The sequence below is a fragment of the Melozone crissalis genome, unplaced genomic scaffold, assembly GCF_028551555.1.
Source record: "Melozone crissalis strain CALT ecotype California unplaced genomic scaffold, PUWL_Pcris_2 ptg000092l_1, whole genome shotgun sequence".
Classification (NCBI taxonomy): Eukaryota; Metazoa; Chordata; class Aves; order Passeriformes; family Passerellidae; genus Melozone; species Melozone crissalis.
In genome coordinates, this window is record NW_026535869.1 from 1067888 (window position 1) to 1091133 (window position 23246).

Sequence of the window (23246 nt, forward strand, 5' to 3'; positions counted from 1 at the left end):
GCCTCCGCCGCAGTATCGCTTGCATGTTCGTCACATCGCGTCAGGCTGCTCACATCGCGGGCTGTCACATCGCATCGCCGCCCGCCCCGTCGCCTCCCGCCCGGGGTGACGCGCGGCACCGCCGCCGCCGTGCCCGGCGAACTGGGGGGCTGCGGGCTGGGGGGCACGGCCCTGGCACTGCCGGAGCCCCGCGGCACCGCCCGCCCCGCTCCGGGATGTCCCCTGGCTGCGGGGACACGAGGTGGCGGTGCCAGCTCTCCCCGTGCGGGGCGGCAAAGAGGGGAGCGGGCAGGGCAGGGCAGGGCAGGGCAGGGCACCCTCCCGGGCACAGAGTCCGCCCCCCGCCCACCCCGGCAGCCGCACGGGCTCACCTGAGACGGAGAGGCGGGCGCCGTTGCTCTGCCGCGTCTCGCCGCTGTACTTGTGCTTGGTGATACACCTGTAGGTGGACAAGGCATCTTCCTTCTGCACGTCCGATATGTACAAACCTCCATAAGAAGTAATAAAAAACCTATTTTCTGGAGACACAAAGGGAGGGGAAGAGTGAGCGAGCCTCCCCCGGCACCAGGCTGAGCACCCGGGTCAGGCAGAGCCCCTGCACTCCGAGCTGTGGCAGGGAAAGAGGGACCCTGGTCCACCTCCCTGCACCCCCAGCACATCGGGGCGCCGCTCGGGCTGAAGTTTCGGGCAGGCCGGCGAAGTTGGGTGAGCCGCAGGAACCTCGTGTGTGCAACGGCAGCCCCGGCGTTTGTGGGCACCGCCTCCATCCATCCATCACTCCCCCAGCCAAGCACACACACCTGCCCGGGTGTGAGCACACACACCTGCCCGGATATGAGCACACACCCCTGCCCCAGTGTAAGCACACACACCTGCCCGGGTGTGAGCACACACACACCTGCCCGGGTGTGAGCACACACACCTGCCCGGGTGTGAGCACACACACACCTGCCCAGGTGTAAAGGTGGCTCTGGCTGTCTCTACACACACCTGGACCCGCGGGGCTCGGTCCGGGCGGGCCGTGGCTGCAGAGGGAGCAGAGCGGTGGCACAGCTCCGGCACACGCTGCTCCTGCTCCGCCGCCGCCGTGCCACGCGCTCCATGGCAACGCCGCAATTAAAAGTGAATCCGTCCCGCTGAGTTAATAATTAGCTTAACTTACTTAGAATCATGTGAAAACAAATAAGGGCTTGAGCTGATGTTGGAGCCCCGGAGGAGGGTGGCGGGAGAGCAGCCCCCTCAGGCCAGCTGGTTTTGGAGCCTGGCACAGGGGGAAGGAGTCTTTGGCTGGCTCCTGACCCCTGTAATTCATCATGAATTATAACAGTAATTAACACCAATAGAAAGGCCTGTGTAGTGGCTGCATGGAGAGCAGGATAAGCCGGGGCTCTGGAGAGGCTCCCTGCCCACCTGGAAAGCACTTGGCCCTGCCCCTCCGTGCCAAGCAAGGCTTTCACCCCCAGCTCCGTGGGGCTCTGGGGTTTATTCCAGCGCCAGTCTCAGCTGGGATGGGATGCTCCATCTGCTCGGCTGCACCGTGCTGCCAGCCAAACCACCCCCTACCAAACCCCACGGCTGCAGAAGGTAATTTAGTGCAGCTGAATGCTCAGAGTGAAAACCTTTAAACCCAGCCTGTAAATCAGCAACATCTGCAAATGGCTCCCTCAAGCCCTGCACAACGCCTGCTAAGCCAGGATCTAGCTGATGAGGCCAAACAACTGTTTGTACTTCCAGCACCTTTAGGAAGCACCTGGATAATCTCAATTCAGGCAAGAAGAAAGCTCCATGGTCAAACTCAGGAGTGCAGAGTAAGCACGAGTGAGAGGATGAGAGGAAGATGCTCCCAGACCACTCTGGCTCCCACACCCAGGGCAGGACCCCAGGCCCAATTCCCTGCAAATTCTGCAGGTGACAGAGCAGCAGAAAGCAGAGATCCTCACCCAGGGAACCAGGGAGGGTCCCTGGCATGAGCTGGGGCAATGGCAGTGCCAGGCTGTGCTGGCATCACCCATTCCAGCCGTGGCTCAGCCAGATGTGTGTACTTGACTCCAACTGCTCCATACAGGGCAGTGGGGGACTCCAAACAACAAATAAACAGCAAACAATTAATCATAACACCAGTCAGCTGTGGCTAACAGAGGCACCGCCAGGCTGGCACCCTGTGCCGACGCTCCCTGGGAGCAGCAGGAGCACGAGCAGCACCCCCAGCCCCAGGAGCTGCCATCCCCACACCTCCAGCAGCACCCCTGTGACTCCATCGCTGCCGGGAGGGTTTGGGCTTCACCAGCCCCAACCTCAGCCCAAAGCTCCATGCCACCGTGGCGTGCCGGCCCCAGCATGGCAGCACATGCCCCGCAGCTGGCACCGGCCCTGCGGGATTTGGGCATTTGGGCTCCATCGGCAACGGGAGCCGCCCCGGGCTCTGTGCGACCCCCGCCGAAGGGCCGGGGGAGTGGTCCCACGGCACCGCAATAAGATGCAAATCAAACATTAATTTTTCATCTCCCATCAAACCAGTAAGCGGAGAACATCGGCTGCACTGGAGTTTGAGGGGGGGGGAGCCGGTTTCCATGGGAACGGGGCTGTATTTTGCCAAGCGCTGGCAGCCCCAGCCCACACCCTCACACGCGGCCGTGCCTGGGGATCCACAGCCCCGCGCTGCCGCGCTCCGGGCCGGGAACAAAGCCTTGTGCCCGAGATCCGGGCTCTGCATGGGCTCCAGCCTCAACAGCCTCCCCGGGGACAGAACAGGCAGAAACCCTGCGGGTGTAGCATCCACATCTCCTCCGTGGAGTGACAGGAGGCATCTGCCTCTCGCACGGTGTGGTGACACTGTTCCATCACGTGTGAGATCCACCCAAGCTGACAGCACAGCTTCCTTTCCTTTTTTTTCCTTTTTTTCCTTTTTCCTGGGAGGGGACAAGCGGCTCTGCCGAGGAACGTTCTGCTGGCTCAGGGGAGATGCTCGGGGGGCTGTAACTGATGTGACAGCTCCAACAGACCTCACCCAAGTGACTTATTGCTGAGTTTGCCAGGCAGATTAACGTCGGAGAGCTCCAAACAAAATCAGATCTCTCTGCCTGCCAGGAGGTGGAAAGGCTTTACAGGAAGCAGAGGATTAAGCACGTCCGTGGCCAGGCTGATGCGCCTCTAATAACTCTTCCAGCTAGACTTGAGCTGCTACCTTTGGAGGCTCTTGGATCAAACCAAGAGCCCAGCACGAGTAAATTCCACCTGAATTCCCAGGACGTGCCCCCTCACCGGGGGAAAGCATTAGGGTGAGAGGGGGGCTCTCACTGAGTGCACACACACCTCTCCCACACCCAGCTGCCCCTGCAACCCCAGCATCGTTCCCAAGGGGCTCCCAATTCCAAGAGAAAGATTACAGCCGGTGCAGGTTACCAGCTCCTGCTCTATCCAATATAGATTCATCAAAACAACGGGGTCAGGGCTGCAGGAGAGAGCACGTTTATAGTTCATAAGACTAATGAGATAACTTTCCCCTGGTACTGCTGCAGAATCAATAGGTGCCAGCGTTTATGAATTAGCCATACTCGGAGCATGAGCGTCCCAAGGCATCCCAAACAAATCCAATAAGTGTTTGCCGCTATTTGTGGCCGCGTTTAAAGTGACAAACGCCTCCCGGGGGGAAGGCACGGAGGGGGAAGCCCCAAAGAGCAAAGCCTGTAATTTTCCACCGCTGCCACAACGGCACTTTTCTGCTGTGGCTGCTGCTCCAGGATGCCATTTGCCCGGCATGGAGCTCGCCTGGGGACAAGGAGCATCCACAGAAAACCCAGCCTGGATGGGAAATCCTGCCCGCCCCACGATCACCATCTCCTCCTGGGGACAGCCACAACCTGGGGACAAGAAACACCCACAGAAAACCCAGCCTGGATGGGAAATCCTGCCCGCCCATGATCACCACCTCCTTCCCTAGGACAGCCTCAGCCTGGGGACAAGAAACATCCACAGAAAACCCAGCCTGGATGGGAAATCCTGCCCGCCCATGATCACCACCTACCTCCGGGGACAGCCACAGCCCAAGGGCACCGTGCCCAGCGGGGCAGGGGGCACAGGAGGGGCTGGCATCGGTGCCCATGCTCCAGAGCCGCCTTTCATCTCAGCAGGCTGAGCCCAGCTCGTGCCACAGCAAACGCTGAGAGCAGAGGGGGCCTGGGCCGGGCGCTGAGATTAAAGCTCCCTGCATCCCTCCCTGGTGGAGATGTTAAAGAGGAGCCGCGAGCCGTGCCCGATGCAAATTTCATAGGACCTGCACAAATCTGACAGATTTATTTACGTGTTTGCCTGCCGTGGGGATCCCAGGGGAGCTGCGGGGCCGTCGCTGCTCGCAGCCCTTCCAGAGGCAGCGGAGCCGTGAGCTCAGCCAAGGGTTCGCACCTGGAGGAGTCACGGGCATTTGTAACGCGAGCGGTGCCAGCTGAGCCCGCAGCTCGGGCTCCTCCTCATCCTCCCCCAGGAGCACTGCCCTTTTCCCTTTTCCCTTCCCCTTTTCCCTTTTCCCTTTTTCCTTTTCCCGATGGTTTCTGCGGGAGTCCGGGCAGAGGGAACGGCAGAGGAGGGCTGGAAATCGGGCACTCGTGACGGACTCTCCACCTCCCCTCCCTAATCTCCTTAATAAGCACGGCTCCATCTCCTCCCGTCACAGGATTAACACCCATCTCTCATTCTCCTCCCGCAACAAGATTTTATTTCTAATTACGCTGTAATAAAACTGGGCGCGCTCCCAGGGCTCCTTCCAAATGACTTGTCGGCACTCGGCGAGATTGAATCCTGCTCGGGCCGTTTCCGGCACCTCTGCCGGCTGTTCATTAGGCATGCATGAGGGACAGGGCTTAAGAACAGAATTGCATTTAAATGGCTTTTCTGAGAGGCAGACATGAAACAAGGGAGAGAAGAAAAAGCAGGAAAGGTTTACAAGGAGGGTGTCATTGTCACCTCAGTGTCACACTGCTGTCCAGCAGCTCTTTGTGCCACGTCCCCATCCCTGGGGCTCCGGGGATCTGACAAACCAAAAAATCCAAAAGGGAACACTGGAGGGGATTTCTGAGCATCACATTTTTGCAACAGGATGGCAACCAGGGACATGTGTCACCGACCACTGTCACCCTGCCCTGGGGGTGCCCAGGACACTGCACAGGGACTGCTGGGCTAGTGGAGAGGTTTTCCAGTAAAACCGGGGATTTTCCTCTCAGGGCTTAGGAAAACACACACCAGAACAAATTATGGGCACAATCAGGAGCTGGCAGTGCCAATCCTGCATCCAGGTGTGAGCAGCAGCACGTGGCTGCAGTGGAGCACCAGGAACACCCACCGTGTTTCCCTGATGTTTTCCACACCCTGTTTCCCCGATGTTTTCCGCACCGTGTTTCCCTGATGTTTTCCTCACCGTGTTTCCCTGATATTTTCCGCACCCTGTTTCCCCGATGTTTTCCATCCTCACTGCACTCACTGGCAGTGGGCAGCCTCTGCTGCCTCCCAGATCCAGGCTCACGAGTCGGCAAAATTGGGCAAACAGATGTTAGGGAAGATCTCTCTCTATTAGCTGCCTCGGAAGTGAGGTATCCTGCAGGGCTGGCAGGAGTTATTAAATCAAGAGTCATTATTTACCCAAGGGCCAGTCTTGCAAGTCATGTTCCTAGAAGTAAATCCGGAATTATGCTGCCCACGGAGATGGATTCGCACGGGTGTGAGGGAGAGCACAGTTTGCCTCTCCGGGTTTTAATCCACCTCTGAGTCACCGGAGCGCTTGGCAGCCAAACCCAGCAGTGTTTGGGGACACTTGGGTTTGTTTGCGTAAGCGACTTTGGGAGTGGCACGCTTTCACCGAACCAGAGCTCAGAGGAGGAGGAGGAAGAGGAGGAGGAGGAGGAATCCCCTGGTGGGGGCCACGGGGCTTGCCCATGGAGCAGCCCCTGTCCCCGGGCACGCTGGCACTGCCAAAGGAGGAGGAATTAATCTCCCGAGGTGGTCCGGAGCCGCCTAATACCAGCAGAAAATTACAGAACAGGATGAAGAGCATTACAAAATGAATAGGAGGGGACTAGAGATTTCCATGGCTAATCCTGTTAACGAGACAATTTCTTATCAAACTCATTATGTGGTGGAAAGCGGCGGGGAGGGAGGGGCTGGGCAGGGAGCTGGGGAGGGGGAGGCGATGCCAGGCAAACGGCAAAAGGCATTCCCGGAGCATCCAAAAGGCATTCCCGGAGCATCGGGACGCCGGCAGGGGAGCAGGGCAGCTCCGAGCCCGGCTCACCACGCCGCACGCCAGCCGGGGTTGTATTTCTATTTCCGAGCGGAGCTGAGTATTACTAGAGTGACATTTAGCACAAAACAGTGCCGTCTGCTCCGGCTCCATCAGCAGCGCTGAGCTGCAGCGGGCTGGGATTACGGCAGGCATAAAAACGTATAAAATCCACCAAGAGAACACTCAATTCAAAACGGGATTTTTGGAGCGCCGGTTTTCGGTTTTTCCTTTTCTTTTCTTTTTTTTTTTTTTTTTTTTTTTTTTTTTTTTTTTGTTTAACCTCCTGTTACGACGAGTCTCGTTTTCGCTGGACCTGTATGTGCCCAGCTCAGGGGGTGGGCAGGGGCTGTGCCCCCCGCCCCTCAGCGCTCATCCCGCATCCTGCCCCCCGCACCCCGCATCCTGAATCCCGCATCCCGCATCCCGCTCAGCCACGCACGAGCACGGCTGATCAGCCTGGCGTGGAAAACCGCGGCTGTGGCTGAGTGATTCCCAAAAATCCTCGCCAGCCCCTCCACCCCCCGCCCCCGAGAATCACGGGGGGGCTTCGCCGCTACTTTGTGCACAGCGTTTAATTTTCTTTTTTTTTTTTCTTTTTTTTTTTTTTTTAAATTTGCTATTTAAAAAACCGCGGAACTAGTCAGATTTCATGCTAATGAGGAGAAAATCTGGATCGAGGACTGTGCAAAAATTTGCATCTCAAAGAGGAAAACAGGAAGTCGCTAAGAAAGGAAATTCCACGCAGAGGTAGCGGGTATGGCCATAATTAGGCTAATGCTGCCTGTGTTCTGTCAGCTCGTTTCCATCAGCCCCGGGCGGGCAGGGGACAGCAGACCTCCGTGCCACCACGCCGTGCTCCCTGCCACGGCTGCCAGCCCGAGAGGGATGCTGAGGGATGCTGGGCACCGGGCTGGCACTGCGGGACAGAGATGGCATGGGATGGATGGCACGGGATGGAGGATGGCACGGGATAGAGGAGAATAGCTCGGGATAGACGATGGGATGGAGGATGGAGGATGGTACGGGATGGAGAATGGCATGGGATAGAGGATGGCACAGGATGGAGCACAGCATGGAATGGAAGATGGCACGGGAGGGAGGATGGTACGGGGATGGATGGCATGGGATGGAGGATGGCATGGGATGGATGGCACGGGATGGAGGATGGAGCGGGATAGAGGATGGGATGGGATGGAGGATGGCATGGGATGGAGGATGAAGGATGGTACAGGATGGAGCACAACATGGGATGGAGGATGGCACAGGAGGGAGAATGGGATGGAGGATGGCATGGGATGGAGGAGGGCACAGGATGGAGGATGGCATGGGAGGGAGGATGGAACAGGAAATGTGGTGGCCACACTGCCCTGGGCATGATGGCTCACAAAGAACCTGGAGTTTCTCTGACAGCACCCCCAATGCCATAGCACTGCCCATAGCCAAAGAGAGAAATCCCCACTGCCCCAGCCTCAGGTGCTCAGCCCAGGGCAGGTGAACCCAGCCCAAGACAGGGTAAACCCAGCCCCAGGTGAACCCAGCCCCAGGGGCCATCCCAAGGCAGGTGTGCCCATCCCAAGGCAGATGAACCCAGCCCAATGTAGGGTGAACCCAAGGCAGGTTAACCCAGCCCCACCATCTGCCTCAGCACAGAATGAGCCATCGCTGTCCCCCATCTTGAGAGGGGCTGATTTGCAGTTTTGCATCAATTTTCCTCTGATTTTTTAATTGGGTTTTGCTGCCGCTGCAGACATTACTGTGCAAACAATTGCGAATGGCTCGAACCAAGATATTTGCTCATAAAAATCCATCACCGGCGCCGAGAATGACAGAAATGGAAAATGCCTAATGAAAACAAAGGGGAAAACAACAGGTACCCTGGTCCTTCACCATCCATCACCAACCTCGGATTATTGATGGGAGGGGGAAAAAATTCTCCCATCTGCAATCAAATCTTGAGAAATCTTGAAAAGCCAAACACCACATAGGAGGAAATTCTTTGCCCCCACTTCAGTCTGCAGGAGTTTCGCCATAATTATAATAAGAGTGAGGCTGCTGGATAACACGAGAATTATTTTCCCCACTTACATTGTCAAATGATCATTTTGCCCTGCAGTGAAATCTCAATAATTATAATGCCGAACCGTGAAAGAACAAAGAAATAAAAAAAGCAGTGTTTTCTTCCAGGGAGCGGGGGGAGGGGGGAGCCGCCATTGCAGAACTCAGAGTGCATCCTTCCTCTAATTATCTTTTCCAGGGCTGTGCATCCCTCACCCTTTCCCCACGGCCTGGGCCCCCCATGACTCCCTCAGCTGGAGAGGGTGCTGTGGATGGGAGCAGCCCAGTGTGGCAGAGCTTTCCCCAGCGAGGAGTGAAGGGGGCGCATGGTTTGGGCTCCCCCAGCCCCAATGCCAGCCCCAGGATCTCCCCACAATGCTGCCCACGGGGTATGCGGGGTGCCACGGCCGAGCCAGCCGTGGCTCAGCATCCCTTCACACCCATCCCAACACCGACAGCCCCTGGGCAGGGGAGAAGCAAGGAGAGAGGAGAGAAAGGGGACAGAAAGCAGAGGGGGGCGTGGGGGGGGGGTAAAGGAGGCGAACAAGAAAAACAAGACGACAGAACGCTTGCTCCACAGCCCTCGGCTAAATTACAAACCAGTTTACTGAGGTGGAAAGCTGCAGTGAGCTGAGGAGGAATATGTGGAAACCATCTGCAGATTTAAAAATAATCTATTTTACGATCACCCTCGAACATATTCTTTTGCAGAAACCAAATAGGATTTGTTGTTGTTGTTTTGTGCAAACTGTTAGGGAAAAATTACTAGAAACATGCAGGGGGTTTTGCCTTCTTGAGTACTGAGAGGCTAAATATGCCCTTCCTTATGTTTAGAATAGTAACAGTCATCTTAAAATTAACTTGGTCTGCATCAGAGCTTAAAACAGTTGCAATTCAGAGCCTGCAAAAGCAGGACAAACCTGCGCTGGGATATCTCGCGCTTGGAGCTGACAGATGTCTTCCTACATACAGTAAATATAGGTCGTCTTTTCCTACCCAGAGAACTGTAGATCTTAATTAACCAGGCCACTAGCAGCATATGTAATGATTTTTTCAGCTTGCTAAGTAAACCCTCCCGTGATGAGAGGAAAGGGAAATGAGAGGCACGTGAGAGGGACCCCCTCTCTGTGTGCCGCGGTCAGCGCAGCCCTCGCGCTGTTATTGCACGCTATCAAATCTGGCTAACGAGATGGGAAGGGTGTGCAGTGCCACATCCCCCTCCCTGTGTGCATGCCAACCATGCCCAGCCAGCCCTGAGCCTGAGCCTGCCTGAGCCTGATCCTGATCCTGAGCCTGAGCCCTGAGCCTGAGCCTGATCCTGATCCTGAGCCTGAGCCCTGAGCCCTGAGCCCTGAGCCCTGGGCCCTGATCCTGAGCCTGATCCTGAGCCTGAGCCTGATCCTGATCCTGAGCCTGAGCTGAGCCTGAGCCTGAGCCTGTGCCTGAGCCTGGCCACATCCCAGCCCTGGCCCAGATGAAGACAAGAGCTGGATGAAGTTTTACCAGACCCTGCCTGAACGAGGGCACCCAGCGAGCCCCCTGCCCTCTGGCAACTCTCACATGCAGGGTGTTCTGAAGTGGTTTTTAAAACCACTGGACTGGGAGGAAGGGAGAGCAGAGCCCACATCCTCACACACTGTGTGCTCCTACAGCCAGAATTGTCCCTGGCAGGGCAAGGACAGCACACAGAGCTCTGTAAAGGGCAGGACTGGTGCAGGATCCCCAGAAAAAATCTATCCAGAGACTGCGGGAAGAAGTCAAGGTCAGAAACTCTCTGTGCAATGTAGAAAACTGCAAAAGAGCTGCACATCACTGCGCTGCACCGGCTCTGAAAAATCCTGCTGAAGCAAGACCTTGTTTTGTTCTGATGAGAGAACCCAAAAGCCTCCCAAAAGGAGCTGTGGCACCTGGAGCTCAGGGCTGAGGTGGGACGATGCTGTTCGCTGCTGTGGTCCCAGGTGTGCAGGCACGGTGCCTCCCATCGCATCCCATCCCATCCCATCCCATCCCATCCCATCCCATCCCATCGCATCCCATCCCATCGCATCCCATCCCATCCCATCCCATCCCATCCCATCCCCTCCTCCCCTCCCTGCCGCTCGCTGGGGAAAAAAATTCAGTGAGCGTGACTCGAACAAAGAGTGGAACTTCCTCCCTGCTCATTAGTGCTGCAAAAGCAACAGAAAAAGAATCCCCAGGACATAACCTCCTCTCCAGCTCTGAAGTCTGAGCGGCTTGGAGAGGGTGGTTGGGTTTGTTCTTTGCCTCTCACCTCGCTGGAGTTGGCCTACACGCTTTGATTGTGGGGGCTCAGAGAGGAGCCCACGCCGAGGAGGGGACCCCAGACCCACTGACCTGCATTGCTGGCTCTGCACAGCCACAGATTGCCTTGGAGGCTGGAGGCAGCTTGGCACAGCTCACAGTGACCCTCCCCAGCCCCTGGGATCCTTCCTCCCCGTCTCCCACCCTCCAGAGGGAGTGACTCCAGAGGAAAACCACTTCTGCTCATGTTCCCCACAGCCAGGAGCACTCATGGGGCTGGTGGCAGGAGAGGAGGGAGGTGTGGGGTGGGACAAGGGCATCACTGCTCTCACCTCCCACCAGCGACCAGCAAACATGAACTGAAATGTGTGTGTGAGCCACAGCATCCCTTTGGAAAGGAGTCTGCAGCCACAAAAGCCACCAGTGTGCCACCACCAGCCCTTCTCCATTCCCTCCCATCCTCCAGAGCTGGAAATGTTCAGAAGAGCTGGGGAGCTGCTCACATCCCCAGGGGGAAACAACGCTGGTGCTCCACCAGGGCCAGGGCACAAATCCCCTGCAGAGCATCTGCCAGGGCGGGGGCTGCAGCTGGGAGCAGGGCAGCCCCCTCTGCACCACACATGATCCCCTGCAGCTTATCAATAATTATTAAGACAAGGCAAATGCATGCTGACCTAGTTAGATGCTCAAGAAGAAAAGCAGCCCCGGTGGCTTTGTTCAGCAACCTGGCAGTCCTGATGGAGGCAGGCCTGGCACGGACCCTTCCCATCAAAATAACTCTCTCCTGGCACCAGGGAGCCTCGTGTGAGCCCTGGGCATTGTGAGGAATGGTTTGGGCTCCAAAGCCAGCAGGGAAGCACTCTGAGAGTTCACAACGTGACCTCAAAATCATTCTGGGCCAGAAGAATCAGTCAGGGGCTGTGGGATGAAGCACAACCCCCTGGACCCAGCTCTGAGCAGCTCCTTGGACACCACAGACACAGGGAGGAGAGATCCCATCCTCCGGACCCTGACACACATCCCTGAGCTCGGCTGGGGCCGCTCCAGCCCTGCAATCAGGTGTGATTTCCTGGCAACGAGCAGCGAGGGGCTGGGGCAGCTCACCAGGAGAGTGGTGGCCTCCATGTGACTCCAAGCCTTAAATGAGGTGAGATCCTGTCACACCATGCTGTCACCTGCCTCCAGGAGTGCAGGGGACACAGGGGCTGCCCTGGCTCCCAGCACTGCTCCTGGTCTGTTCAGGTTTGGTGGGGACAACACAGAGCAGAGCAGAGGGCTTGGCTCCCTTGGGTATTGTCACCGGGCTGGAGGGGGGATATTCCTTTGTCAGCACGGTGGCACAGACATGCACACAGTCCTTATGCTGTAATTCTCTCAGTTTGGGGTGGTCAGGGAGAGCTGGGACCCCATAACTGTCCTGTGCCTCACAAGGGTGACCTGCATTTCACTCCTGTCTCAGTTAATGTGAGACTCGAGCTCGCTGTGTGCTGCTCCTGCCTCCTGTGCCTCCCTGCAGGGCCCTTCAGGATGAATTCCCCTCATCACGTGCAAGCTCTGAAGGCTCCGGGGGTGCCCCAGAGCTGCCAGGTCGGAGCATGGCTCAGGGCAAGGGACGTGGGGACAGTGGGGACAGTGGGGACACTGCCACCGCCAGCCTGGTGACACCTCCTCAGCCCCTGGCCTCCTGCCCAGGGCTCCCTCCTGCTCTGCACGCTCCAGTGGTGCCTTTCCAGCACTGGCTGTGCCAGGACAGCCTGAGGCATCACTGCCAGCTCCAGCAGGCACAGCTGGGCTCAGGGATGGGCAGCCCAGCCCAGGGAGCCACCACGGCTGGGTCCCCTCGGAGGGCAAGCACAGCAGGGAGCAGGGGACACGGAGGTGCCAAGGGACAGGCTGGCATGGGCTGGGCACACAGCATCCAGCCTCCCATGCCAGCTCCAAAGGTGACAGACCCCTGGGCACAGCCTCCCATGCCAGCTCCAAAGGTGACAGACCCCTGGGCACAGCCTCACCTGCCCAGCTCCAAAGGTGACAGACCCCATGGGCACTGCCTCACCTGCCCAGCTCCAAAGGTGACAGACCCCTGGGCACAGCCCCAGCCTCCCGTGCCCACCTCTATAGGTGACAGACCAGTTCCAAAGGTGACAGACCCCTGGGCACAGCCCTTCTGTCCAGGGCAGGCACACACATCTCCCCCACCAGCAGCCTGGGAACGCTCAGCGCTTCTCCCCAGCCCGGGTCCCTCTGTCCCTGCAGCCCTGCAGCCAGATCCCGCCTCCGAGCGCCTCTCCGAAGTGACGGGATGTAAATTATTCCTCCCTTTCAGCTGCTATTGAAGCCGGGCTGGCCCCGCTCCGTTCCGAGCAGCTGCTGCCGCCTCGCACGGCACGGGGTGATTTTGGGAGCCAGGAGGGGCCCCTGCAGCATCCAGCACGGGCACACAAAGAAACTCCTCAGCAGCAGCGTGAGCAAGGCAGCCCGGCCTGGAGGAGCTTTCACTGCAAAAGCCGAGCTGTCCCAGGGAGGGTGACACGGGGACAGCGGCACAGGCCAGGGATGTCCTCAGTGACAGACACGGGTGGGTGCACAGGCTGGAGCAGCAGGGCCAGCACCCAGCCAGCTCACACATGTTTTATTCATGGAAACACCGCAAAGTTCATGCGCCTTCGCTAATTACTCAACCTGCTCCTCTGTCAGGTGAATAATGAGGGGAAAAATAATCAGCAATTTGTTCAAAACCACATGGAGAAATTCCGAGCGCGCTGTGGCAGGGCTGTGCTCTGCATGCTGAAACCTGGGGCCGATGTGGTGCTGTAAAAAATCCTGGGGCACTCACCAAAGGGACCCCAAGGTAAGCAGTGCATCCCCAAATCCCATCCCGTCCCACACTGCCAGGGGCATCTCCAGGTGCTCCAGGGCTGCCACAGCTGCAGCTCGGAGGGGAAATATCTTTAAAAAGCATCGAGGAGCTTCTGCCTCCTCAAAGTGCTCAGAAGCCCAGCCAGGCCTTGCTCTCTGCAGTGCTGCTAATTACCACGGCTTTCCAGAAGGCAGGAATAATTAAAGCACCTTCCCTTTCCCTGGAGAGCGAGAGCAGGAGCCTTGGTGGATGGCACAGGGAAGAGAAACCATCCCCAAACTCCTCTGGTTTCCCCAGGAGCCGAGCCTGGCAGAGGGCAGAGCAGCCAGGAGCCTCCTGTGGGGATGCTCCCGTCAGCACCCCCAGAAGTGGGGATGGAGCCAGGGAAAAGCAGCCAGGAGCAGGGCTGGATGGGGAATCTCAGCCTGTGAGCTGAAGGAGCACTGAGGAGCCAGCACATCTGCTCCCAAGGAGCCACTTCAGCCAGGGGACTCCTGCCTCGGCACAGCAATTATTTTAAAATAAAACGATCCTCTGAAAAGGCGTGATTGAGCGTTAGCCCTGGAAATTCCCACTTGGCCACCCAAAAATGCCAGTGTGCTGGGCCACCCTGCTGGTTTGGTGGGTGTAAAGGCAGGGCCACCAAGAGGGAGCTCTGAGGCCGCTGAGAGGGCTCCTTTGGCCAGCACTGCCTTCAGACACTGCTCTGCAACTGCAGCAAAGTTGCAGCCAGGCATCAGCATCTCCACAGCAGCAAGCAGGAGCCTAATCACAGAGAGGTGAGGGGAGGGAGGGGACAAAAAGCAGCAATAAATCACTTCCCCGCTGCTACCCGAGGAGATATAATTAAGTTTATGCTTAGAGTGGCATTGCTGACAGTAGTCCTGGAATGAGATAAACACATGGCATGAGGTTAAGCTGTGTGCTGAGTGGCAGGTGACACGTGTGCTCAGGAATGTCCTTGATTGGGAGTCCCCAAGCACGGGAGAGCAGCAGGAAATGCCTGCAGAGCTGCACCCTGCAAGGTGCACACCCAGATCGGGCTCTGCAGCCCCTGCTGAGGACCCCCTGCTCCAGCCTCACCCCCGGCCCGGGGTGTGCCCCCTTTCCTGGTGCCCGCCACCACCCAAGGGTGCCCAGCTCGCCAGCCTGAGTCCTGCTTGCGCTTAAGCACGGGCTTAACTTTAAGCACAGACTTAACTTTAAGCACATGAAATGTCCACTTATCTGCAAAGGATTATTCCTGGGCTCAGCTGCACACACCAGGGGCTCAGGAGGCTGGGGTGCGCAGTGCCACCTCCTGGGACAAAGGGCAGAGACAAACCCTGCAGAGGGGCTGGGAAATGACAGGGGGTGCCCAGCCAGCTCATGGGGACACTGAGCTGGTGCAGAGTTCTCACAAAGGCTAAGGACACTGTGGGCACTGCAGAGCATCTCCTCAAACACACCTGAACTTTTTCAAACGCTCTCCTTGATTCTCTTAGGGGAAATTCCACAAGCCTGTATTAATTTCCACTTCCAGAAAAGAGCTTGGTGTGGGTTTTCTGGTAGCACACAGTAATTGAAGACAATCCCCAAACAGGAGCAAGTTTTCCTAATCTAGCCTTACAATCTATTTCAAACCTTCTTCTTTTAAAGCACCAGTAGAACCCTCATTCTGCCCATCCCAGAGGTTTGGTGAGCACATTTCTGCAGAGAGTGGTGCTATTTTCTGGGTGCTGCCCCAGCTTTTATTTCCTGATGTCCTCTCCACTGAGAGAGAGCTCACGCATAAAGCCTGGCTTTAGCAGCTCTGTCCAAGGAGCAGGGAAGGACACCCCAAATGCAGCTGAGCATCGTTGGGGTGACATCCAAGCAAGCGGCTCTTCCTGCCCTCCAGACAGTGGCAGAGCCATCAGCACCCCACGTCCAGCCCCTGATCCCAGCCTGGCCAGGAGGAGCCTCCCAAAGCCAGCGCACGGCCCAGCTCAGCTGAGAGCCTCCAGCTGCCATCTGGACGGATCACAGGATTTTTTTCCCATGCAAATATGAAAGAGGGGGTGGGGGAAGGCTGAGGAGAAACGAGGCTGCAAAATGAATTCAGCATCAATTATTCTAAAATATGCGTGTTAATATGGGAAGGGCTCCATGGCTGCATCCATCTCCACTTCTGTTCGTTCTGAGCAGCAAAATGTGACCCGGGAAGATGACAGCATCTCGCCTCTCACTTACACAAACACGAGCCGGGCAAGGGGGGATATTAAAACGGGAGACAATGCTGCATATTAAAATGCCACAGATGGAGCTTTCTGCAGCCTTTGCAGTCTGCCTCGGAGATTATTGCTGGGCCATATTGTATTAAAAAATGGGGGGTGGGTGTGTTATTTATTTAATTTTTAAACAAATTCCATCTCCTACTCACGCCGGATGGATAAAGTGAGCTCTTGAGCTCCAGCCAGCTTTGCCAGCAAACCCACATGAAAAATGCATTTTCATTAATACAAACTGTTTGCAGTAGGTAAATTAATTCGGGAAATGGTTTTCATACATGGCAAATTATACGTTCAGTGAAAACACTGGATGACACTCCACAGCCCTAATAAAAGCCCCGTGTTTCCTGTAATGAGGAGGGATTGCCAGGTAAGGGTGGCGAGCTGGAACAATTAAACAAACAAATAAGTCAACAGGAGAGTGAAGGCTGGTGGGACTGGGAGGTTTCAGGCTGCTGCAGCCATCCCAGGATCCAGGTGGAGATTCCCAGAGAGGAGGAGGAGGAGGAGGAGGAGAGGAAGGAGCAGCCTGGGACCCTTCCCATCACCCATGTGAGGGCTGAGGGTCCCAACAGGGAAGGTGCTGTGGGTTCTGAGGGCTCAGAGGTGGTGAGAACAGCAGAGCTGGCCAAGGAGCCAGGGAAGGCCCTGCCAATGCTCCACCACCTCCCAGGGGGGAACAAGCCCAGAGATCAAGCTCTCCTCTCTCGAGTTCCTCTGCTCTCAACCCTTCAATGTCTCCTTTAGCAGTCCCGTTCTGGGCGCTGCTGGTGGTGAGGGAAATGATCTATAATGGATGGGGTGACGCTGTGCCACGGCCCAGCCCCAGCCAGGGGACATCTGTTCTGCACGTAGCCTGCTCAGGTGCTGTCACGCTGCATTTACTGCAGCGTGTCACAGCCCAGTGCTGTGCTAACGTGGGGCCAGGGTGTCAGGGCCTGCAGAGATTGCACTCGAGGTGTTCTCCATCCTGGTTTCAGGTGTGTTTCCACAAATTTCCTTCAGCAGCACCAGAGCTGCTGGGCACATGTGACAGCAGCGCTGTGCCCACCCTCACTGTGTCCTTCCAGCCTCTTGGACAAGTTCCTGCTCTGCCAACTGCCTTTGCCTCCAGATTCTGGCTCTCAAAACCCTGGGCCAGGCAGAAGGAAGGCACAGCACCTTGGAAGTGGAGGAGCTCGGAGTGATTTGAAGAGCAGAACAAACCTCCATCCCTGCATCTGTCACGGGGAACCGAACGCCACGGAAGGAGGGGGCAGCATTTCATAACAGCCTGCCACGTTAGAAAACAAAGAGTGATAAAGAATCTTTTAGTCACCTCTTAATTACATATTCTGGGTGCATTAAGAAAGGAGAAATGTATCTCAGGTCACTGCCTGTCACTGCGACAAAGGCCCGTGATGAGTTCTGTATTCAAAATATTTGCACTAATTACCAGCAGAGCTCCCCTTTGAAAGCGCTGGGAGGGAAGGCTGGTGTTCCACCCGAGGGAATCAGCTCAGCCTGTGCTGCCTTGCTGCACTACACATAAATATACTCGTGCACGGGTATATTTTTACCAACGTGCCCGGCTATGTATCCATGGAGAAAAACCTATAAATGCCTAATGCTCGTCTTGTGGGGCTGGGGAGCGGCAGCAGCATGAGGGGGGCTCTGCTCCTCTCTCCTGCAGATGCTGCCTGAGCCACCGTGGGCTCTGCTGGGTTTCCAAAGATGGGAGCAGAGACTTTCACCCCCAGGCTATGGCTCCAGCCACGGCTTGGTCAAATGGAAAACAGCTCTGCCAATGCAAATGCCCAGGGAAGGAGAGGAACGCGCTGAATGCAAATGGGACTGACCTTTAATTAGTGCATAAGGAGGCACAAGATGGGGAAAAGCCAGAACTTCCCTAGGCACCTTCCCTTTCTCGAGCACAGCAGGAATCACTGCGTCCCCACAGCAGCGACTCTGATTTCCCAGGCAGGAGCCCCCACAGAACATCCTCCCCTCTCTGCCTGCTCCAGTGTCCTGGCAGGGCCAAGGGGAGGGTGAGGGATGGGCAAACAGAGGCCCAGGCTCCCACCAGGGGTGTCTGCAGGAACCTGGGGTTGCCTCTTCTCCCAGGCAGCTTCTGACAGGACAGGAGGACACAGCCTCAGGCTGCACTGGGGAGGTTCAGGGTGGACATCAGGAAGAATGAAAGGGTTGTTAAACATTGGGAGTGGATGCCCAGGGAGGTTTGGAGTCCCCATCCCCAGAGGTGTCCAAGGAATGACAGGACGTGACACTCAGTGCTCTGGGTGACAGGCTGGGGATTGGTCACAGGCTGGACTTGATCTTGGAGGTCTTTTCCAAACAAAATGATTCTGTGATTCTGTGCTCCTGTTTAAGTGAGGCAAGAGAGGGGCCACAGGCCACCAGCAGGTGCTGCTTGTCCCCACATGGCCCCTGTCACCAGCAGGACACAGCACAGCTCCTGCCCGTGGATATTGTCCCCATTTGACACAAACTGACCCACACCAAAAGCCAAGTGGAGCAATCCTCGACAGCCCTGGTGCTGCCTGGGCCAGCAGCATCCTCACCCCACCCCTGGGTGACATCCTGGTGTCACTCTCACAGAATTCCACATTATTTCCCTGTTTGTTGCCACCCAATAACCCAGGAGCCCTCCCTGAACCCTCGCTCTGACCCAGCCATGTGCTGTGGAGCAGCTCCTTCTCCTCAGCCAGCATTTAATCTGAGTGGACAGCAGCAAAACCATGTAGATATAAATGGGGCAAGGAGAAAATAGCACGCTTCAGGTTCCTCGGGGAAGCATATGGGACCAGGAGACTTATTAATAAATTCTTTTTTGTTCTGTATTGTCTGTGATAAATAGCCGTACTCAGCATCAATAACCACAAACATCCTTGGCAGAGAGAGACATGCAGGAGCCCATCATGGAGCTGAGGGCAGAGAATGGATTCGATTTCAGAGCTGAAGGCAAATTTCACAGCCCTAAACAGAATTATCAGAGGGGGCTGCTGTGGCCACGCATGCAATAAATGTAAGGTTATGGCTACTGAAGCAGCAGAACGTCACCCAAGAGTTGTAATGCCTTAAGTGAGAGGGTAAGAAAGAATAGCCCCGTTCAGGAGGGTGCCTTTGGAAAAATAACATTTATGTTTCTGAATCAGAAGTGTTTTTATTAAGGGAACACAACACTTCTGGAATGTTATTGCCCTAGAGATTACTCAAACTCCCACCCCTTTGCTGGCATCCAAAAGTAAATTTCCACGAGATTTTAAACACTGCTGAGACCTCAATAATTTGGGAGTAGGAGGGAAAAGAGAGCAGTAGCAAGAGACATTCCTAATGGTGAAGACATGAAAAACGCAGCTTTATTTTTCGATGATTGCATTAGATTTTTTTTTTTTATCACAGAGATGAAAAATGAGCAGCTACCACCTCCTAATTCACTGCCTGGGGACTGGATTCCTCTCTGCTGCCATTTGAGGAGAGGCACTGGAAGCAGCACTGAACAGGAAATGAGTTATACTGGGGAAGAGCCTGTTCCATTGTGGAAAAATGGGGGAAAAATAGGGGAAAAATAGTAACCTGGTGTAAAGGGCTTGCACTGAGGGTGGCAGAGGGCCCAGCACTGAGCTTAGAATGTAGAATCATAGAGTTGTAAAGGTTGGAAAATCCATCGAAAACCACCTGGAATTACCCAGCACTGCCAAGCCCAGCCCAAAACACGTCCCCAAGTGCCACATCTTTTAAACACTCCAGGAGATGGTGACCCCAACACTGCCCTGGGCAGCTGTGGCAGTGCCTGACAACCTTCCTGGTGAGGAAATTTCCCCTAATACCCCATCTAAACCTCTTCTGGCACAACTTGAGGGCCGTTTCCTCTTGCCCCTGACCCTTCATGGCTGCACCCTCCCATCAGGGAGTTGTGGAGAGTGAGGAGGTTCCTCTTGGGGTGGTTCGCACCATGACTGGTCAGCACCGCAGACTTGTCACCACCTGGAGCAGTCAGCACCATGGACAGGTCACCACTCGGAGCGTTCAGCACCGCGGACAGATCCGCACCCAGAGCGTTCAGCACCGCGGACAGCGCCCGGCCCGGCCGCTGGGACTCCCTCTCCTCTCCGCATCCCTTAAAAGCCGAGTTTTTCCCTCATTATTTAATGAATTTGTGTTTATTTATTCCCAGGATGGCGAGCAGCGGGCGCTCCGTGCCCCACACCATCGGCACCGAGCGTGCCGGCACAGCACAGCACAGCCCAGGCAGGATTGGGCTCCTCATCCCCTCCTCCCGCAGAAACCTTTCAGCTGGCAGCGTGTGCTGCCACCCCCAGATCTGGTGACTTCCCCGGGAAGCTCCAGGAGTAGGCAGAGCCTTCCAGGGTGGCCCGGGGAAGCGTACAATCGCCCGGAACACGCACGTGGATGTGAGGGGACGCGATCCGTAATTCCCATTTCCCCCAAACAGCTTCTCCCCCGAGGAATCAGCAGGATAGACACAAAAGGACGAGGAGAAACGGTTTTAAACCAGAACAGGGTCAATTGAGAGTAGATGTAAGGAGAAGATTTCTGTATGAGGTGGTGAAACGCTGGCACAGGTTGCCCAGGGAGAGGTGGCAGGTGCCCCATCCCTGGGAATGTTTAAGGTCAGATTGGACAGGGCTCTGAGCAGCCTGGCCTAGTTGAAGATGTCCCTGCTCACTGTGGAGGGCTGGACTGAATGGCCTTTAAATGTCTCTTCCAGATGAAACAATTCCATGAGTCCAAAAGCCCAGCAATGGCCACGAGCCCCAGGCCAGCTCTGCGGGCACAGAGGACCTTCCCTCCTGTCACTGCAGAGTTCGTGCTGGCACCTGGGATTGCCTGCCCACTGTGACCATATCAGCTCTTTTCCAACAACATTAAAAGCTCAGCACTGCTGCTAATGCTCCCTTTGGGCAACACAAGCAAGTTTCGGGCTGTTGTCACAAAAGTGAACATGTCTTGCTGAATCTGAACCCAACTGAAAGGCACAAGTGCTCAAGGAAGCAATTTGCACAGCAGCCTTGCATCAGGGCATCCCCCTTTTCTTTCTTGTTAATCCTCTGCTCTGTAACCACCTTTTTTTCCTCATGCTTTCACTTGGAGCACCACGAGTTTGAAAGGATAAAGTACATTAAGACTTTTAATGCTGAGGAAGATATCAGCCTGACATTTTAATAACACTAAAGCTCTGGAATTTGCAGCATTATCACCGTGGTGCATATCTCAACACCAGTCCCTCCACTGTGGTTCTTACAAGCTCTACACCACATTAAACACCACCAGTAGAGAAATCAGCCCCTTCCATGGAGCCTGGGACAATGATTTTCCAGCACACTTGCAGAGACATCCCAGGGATTACCACCTTCCTCCCATCAGACAACTGCTCCTCACCCTCTGCCTCCCGAAGAGCTGAGCTGTGACAACTAAAGCAACGATGCAGAGAAATAAACACTGCTTCTAACAGGGCTTTTTGTCTCAGCACAAAACCAAGCCCTCTCAAACACCAGCTTCCCAGTTTTCTGCATCTTGCAGAATCACCCCCAATGCTTTGCTTCTACACGCCACAGTTCAGTTCAGCATCACCTGATTTCCTTGGTCCTTTGCCTGTGTCAAGGCTGAAATTCATGCTAAATTCATCCAGTGCATGCAAACCACGAGGATAGGATGAAGTTTGGATGACGCAGCGAGGGACAGACGAATGGGAGGGACTCTCTTAAAAACAAAGAGGGCCATTTCTGTCCACAGAAACAGGGTGGAAAGAGACAGACACCAACGAGCTCTGCTGTGAGGGATGGCTGCTCCAGCGTCCACCACAGCTGCACAGGGGCTTGGGTGGCTGCAGGAAATTCTGGGAGCTCACGGAAAGGCAGCAGCTGCCCCATCCCTGTGTGTTCTGAGTCCCTGAGTCAGCAGCACCCACAGCTTCACCTTCCCCCTGCTCTCACACCTGTCCAGCAAGAGGAGAGGATAAATCTGTGTAAATCCAGCCGCAGAGACACACAGAGAAGTGAAACACTCAGGTTCACTCCTGAAACATCCCCCATGTGCATCTTCTGGTGTCTCTGCTCCAGACATCAGCAAAGCTCTGACCATGAAACACCCGCTCAAGCCCTGGCTCTACTTCCTCAGAGGAAACCAAATTCTGGCCCTTTCTGCCCTGCTTTTATGTCTGAGTACAAAAAACCCTAAACAGGCTACAAGCATCAATCACATCCGATGTGAAAATGTAGATGTCTTAAAAAGTTACAGCCCACAAGTCTGTAAAAAATATACAACTAAAATGCAGCCAAAGCCCAGGCGTTTTGGAAGTTCAGACCTAGTGATGGGAGGGCAGAAACTCCTTCCTCTGCTGGCTTTTTGAAACACACACACACTGTTCTGCAAAGCCTAATGGCAACAGGCACCAGGGGACTTCTCTGGCTTCCAAAACCCTTCTCCTGTGCATGCAGCCCACACACTGGGACTGGGCTTAATGAGCAGGAGTTTGAAAGCTGACTTCGACAGAGGCTAAAAACGAGCTTAAGTTTCATGTGCAAAGTCAAATGCAAAAGTAAGTAAGTGACAGGAAGCCCGAAGAGTAAATGAGACTGTTACATCTTGTGTCTAATGAGTGACACCAGGTAACGCTGGCAAATTGCTCACCTAGAGACAGCATCAGTGAATTTCTGATGGATGAACAAGCCTTTTTTTTCCCCTCATCAGCGCACATCACAGTGAATGATGGAGCATGTTTTCCTGATGGTGCTGGGGATTGTCACAATCATTTGCTAAATCCGGTTCTGCCGGTAACACTGTGGCAGGAGAGCAAAGTGGCACTGAGTCAAATCCTCAGCTGGCATGAGCTAGGAAAGCTCCCCAAGGGTCAGCCAAAAGCAGCTGAGGGGTTCTCACCCTTGGCTTTTCACAGACAGCATCCTGAGAATAATCAAGGTGCATGAGACAGCCACAGCACAAATGGGCAGTGTGAGAACACTGAGGAGGCTCAGAGAGACAGAGGCGGTTCTGCAAGGGAGAACAAGGAGATCGTGGCCAATCTGCAGCCAGAATGAGGTGAAAACCACAACGTTTTGTGGGTGTTTCAACGAAAACAGGCCCTGGAAGCTGTGCCATGGCCAGCACTGGCACAGCCCTGGCCAGCGTGGCAGGGCCAGGCAGGCAGCGCTGCCCGTCACGTGGGGCGGCCTCACGGCTGAGCTGCGATGCGTAAAAGGATTTACAGATGTAAAGCCACATCTCGATAACGCTTGGAACAAATCCCTGACATTCTTCACACAGCTCTGCACTAACAGGTTAGGCTCTAGCAGAGTGGAAATGGCAGCTCCCCGCTATTTCCATGTCTCCAGCCCTGTTAACTGTTTGAAGCCTTCTCCCCTCGAAGCAAGGTGGAGCTGCCTTGGTGGAGGCAGGACTCTGTGCTGACAATTATTCTCCATTCAGGACTAGCCATTTGCATGCAGTTCATTTGTGATGCAGAAAAGCTTGAACCTGTCATTATTGCTTGGCATCAGTACAGTGCTGTGAAAAGACACCGCGCGGA

The 23246-nt window shown here is 55.4% G+C and overlaps 1 protein-coding gene across 3 annotated transcripts in view; it reads right to left on the reverse strand.

Annotated features, from left to right (window-relative positions):
• DSCAML1 (DS cell adhesion molecule like 1) overlaps window positions 1–23246 on the reverse strand; it is a 99104-nt gene that overhangs the window by 29047 nt on the left and 46811 nt on the right. For all 3 annotated transcript variants that reach the window (XM_054291537.1, XM_054291538.1, XM_054291540.1), the window contains exon 4: window positions 372–518. In XM_054291537.1, the coding sequence (XP_054147512.1) occupies window positions 372–518 (147 nt within the window). The remainder of the gene's footprint in view (window positions 1–371; window positions 519–23246) is intronic.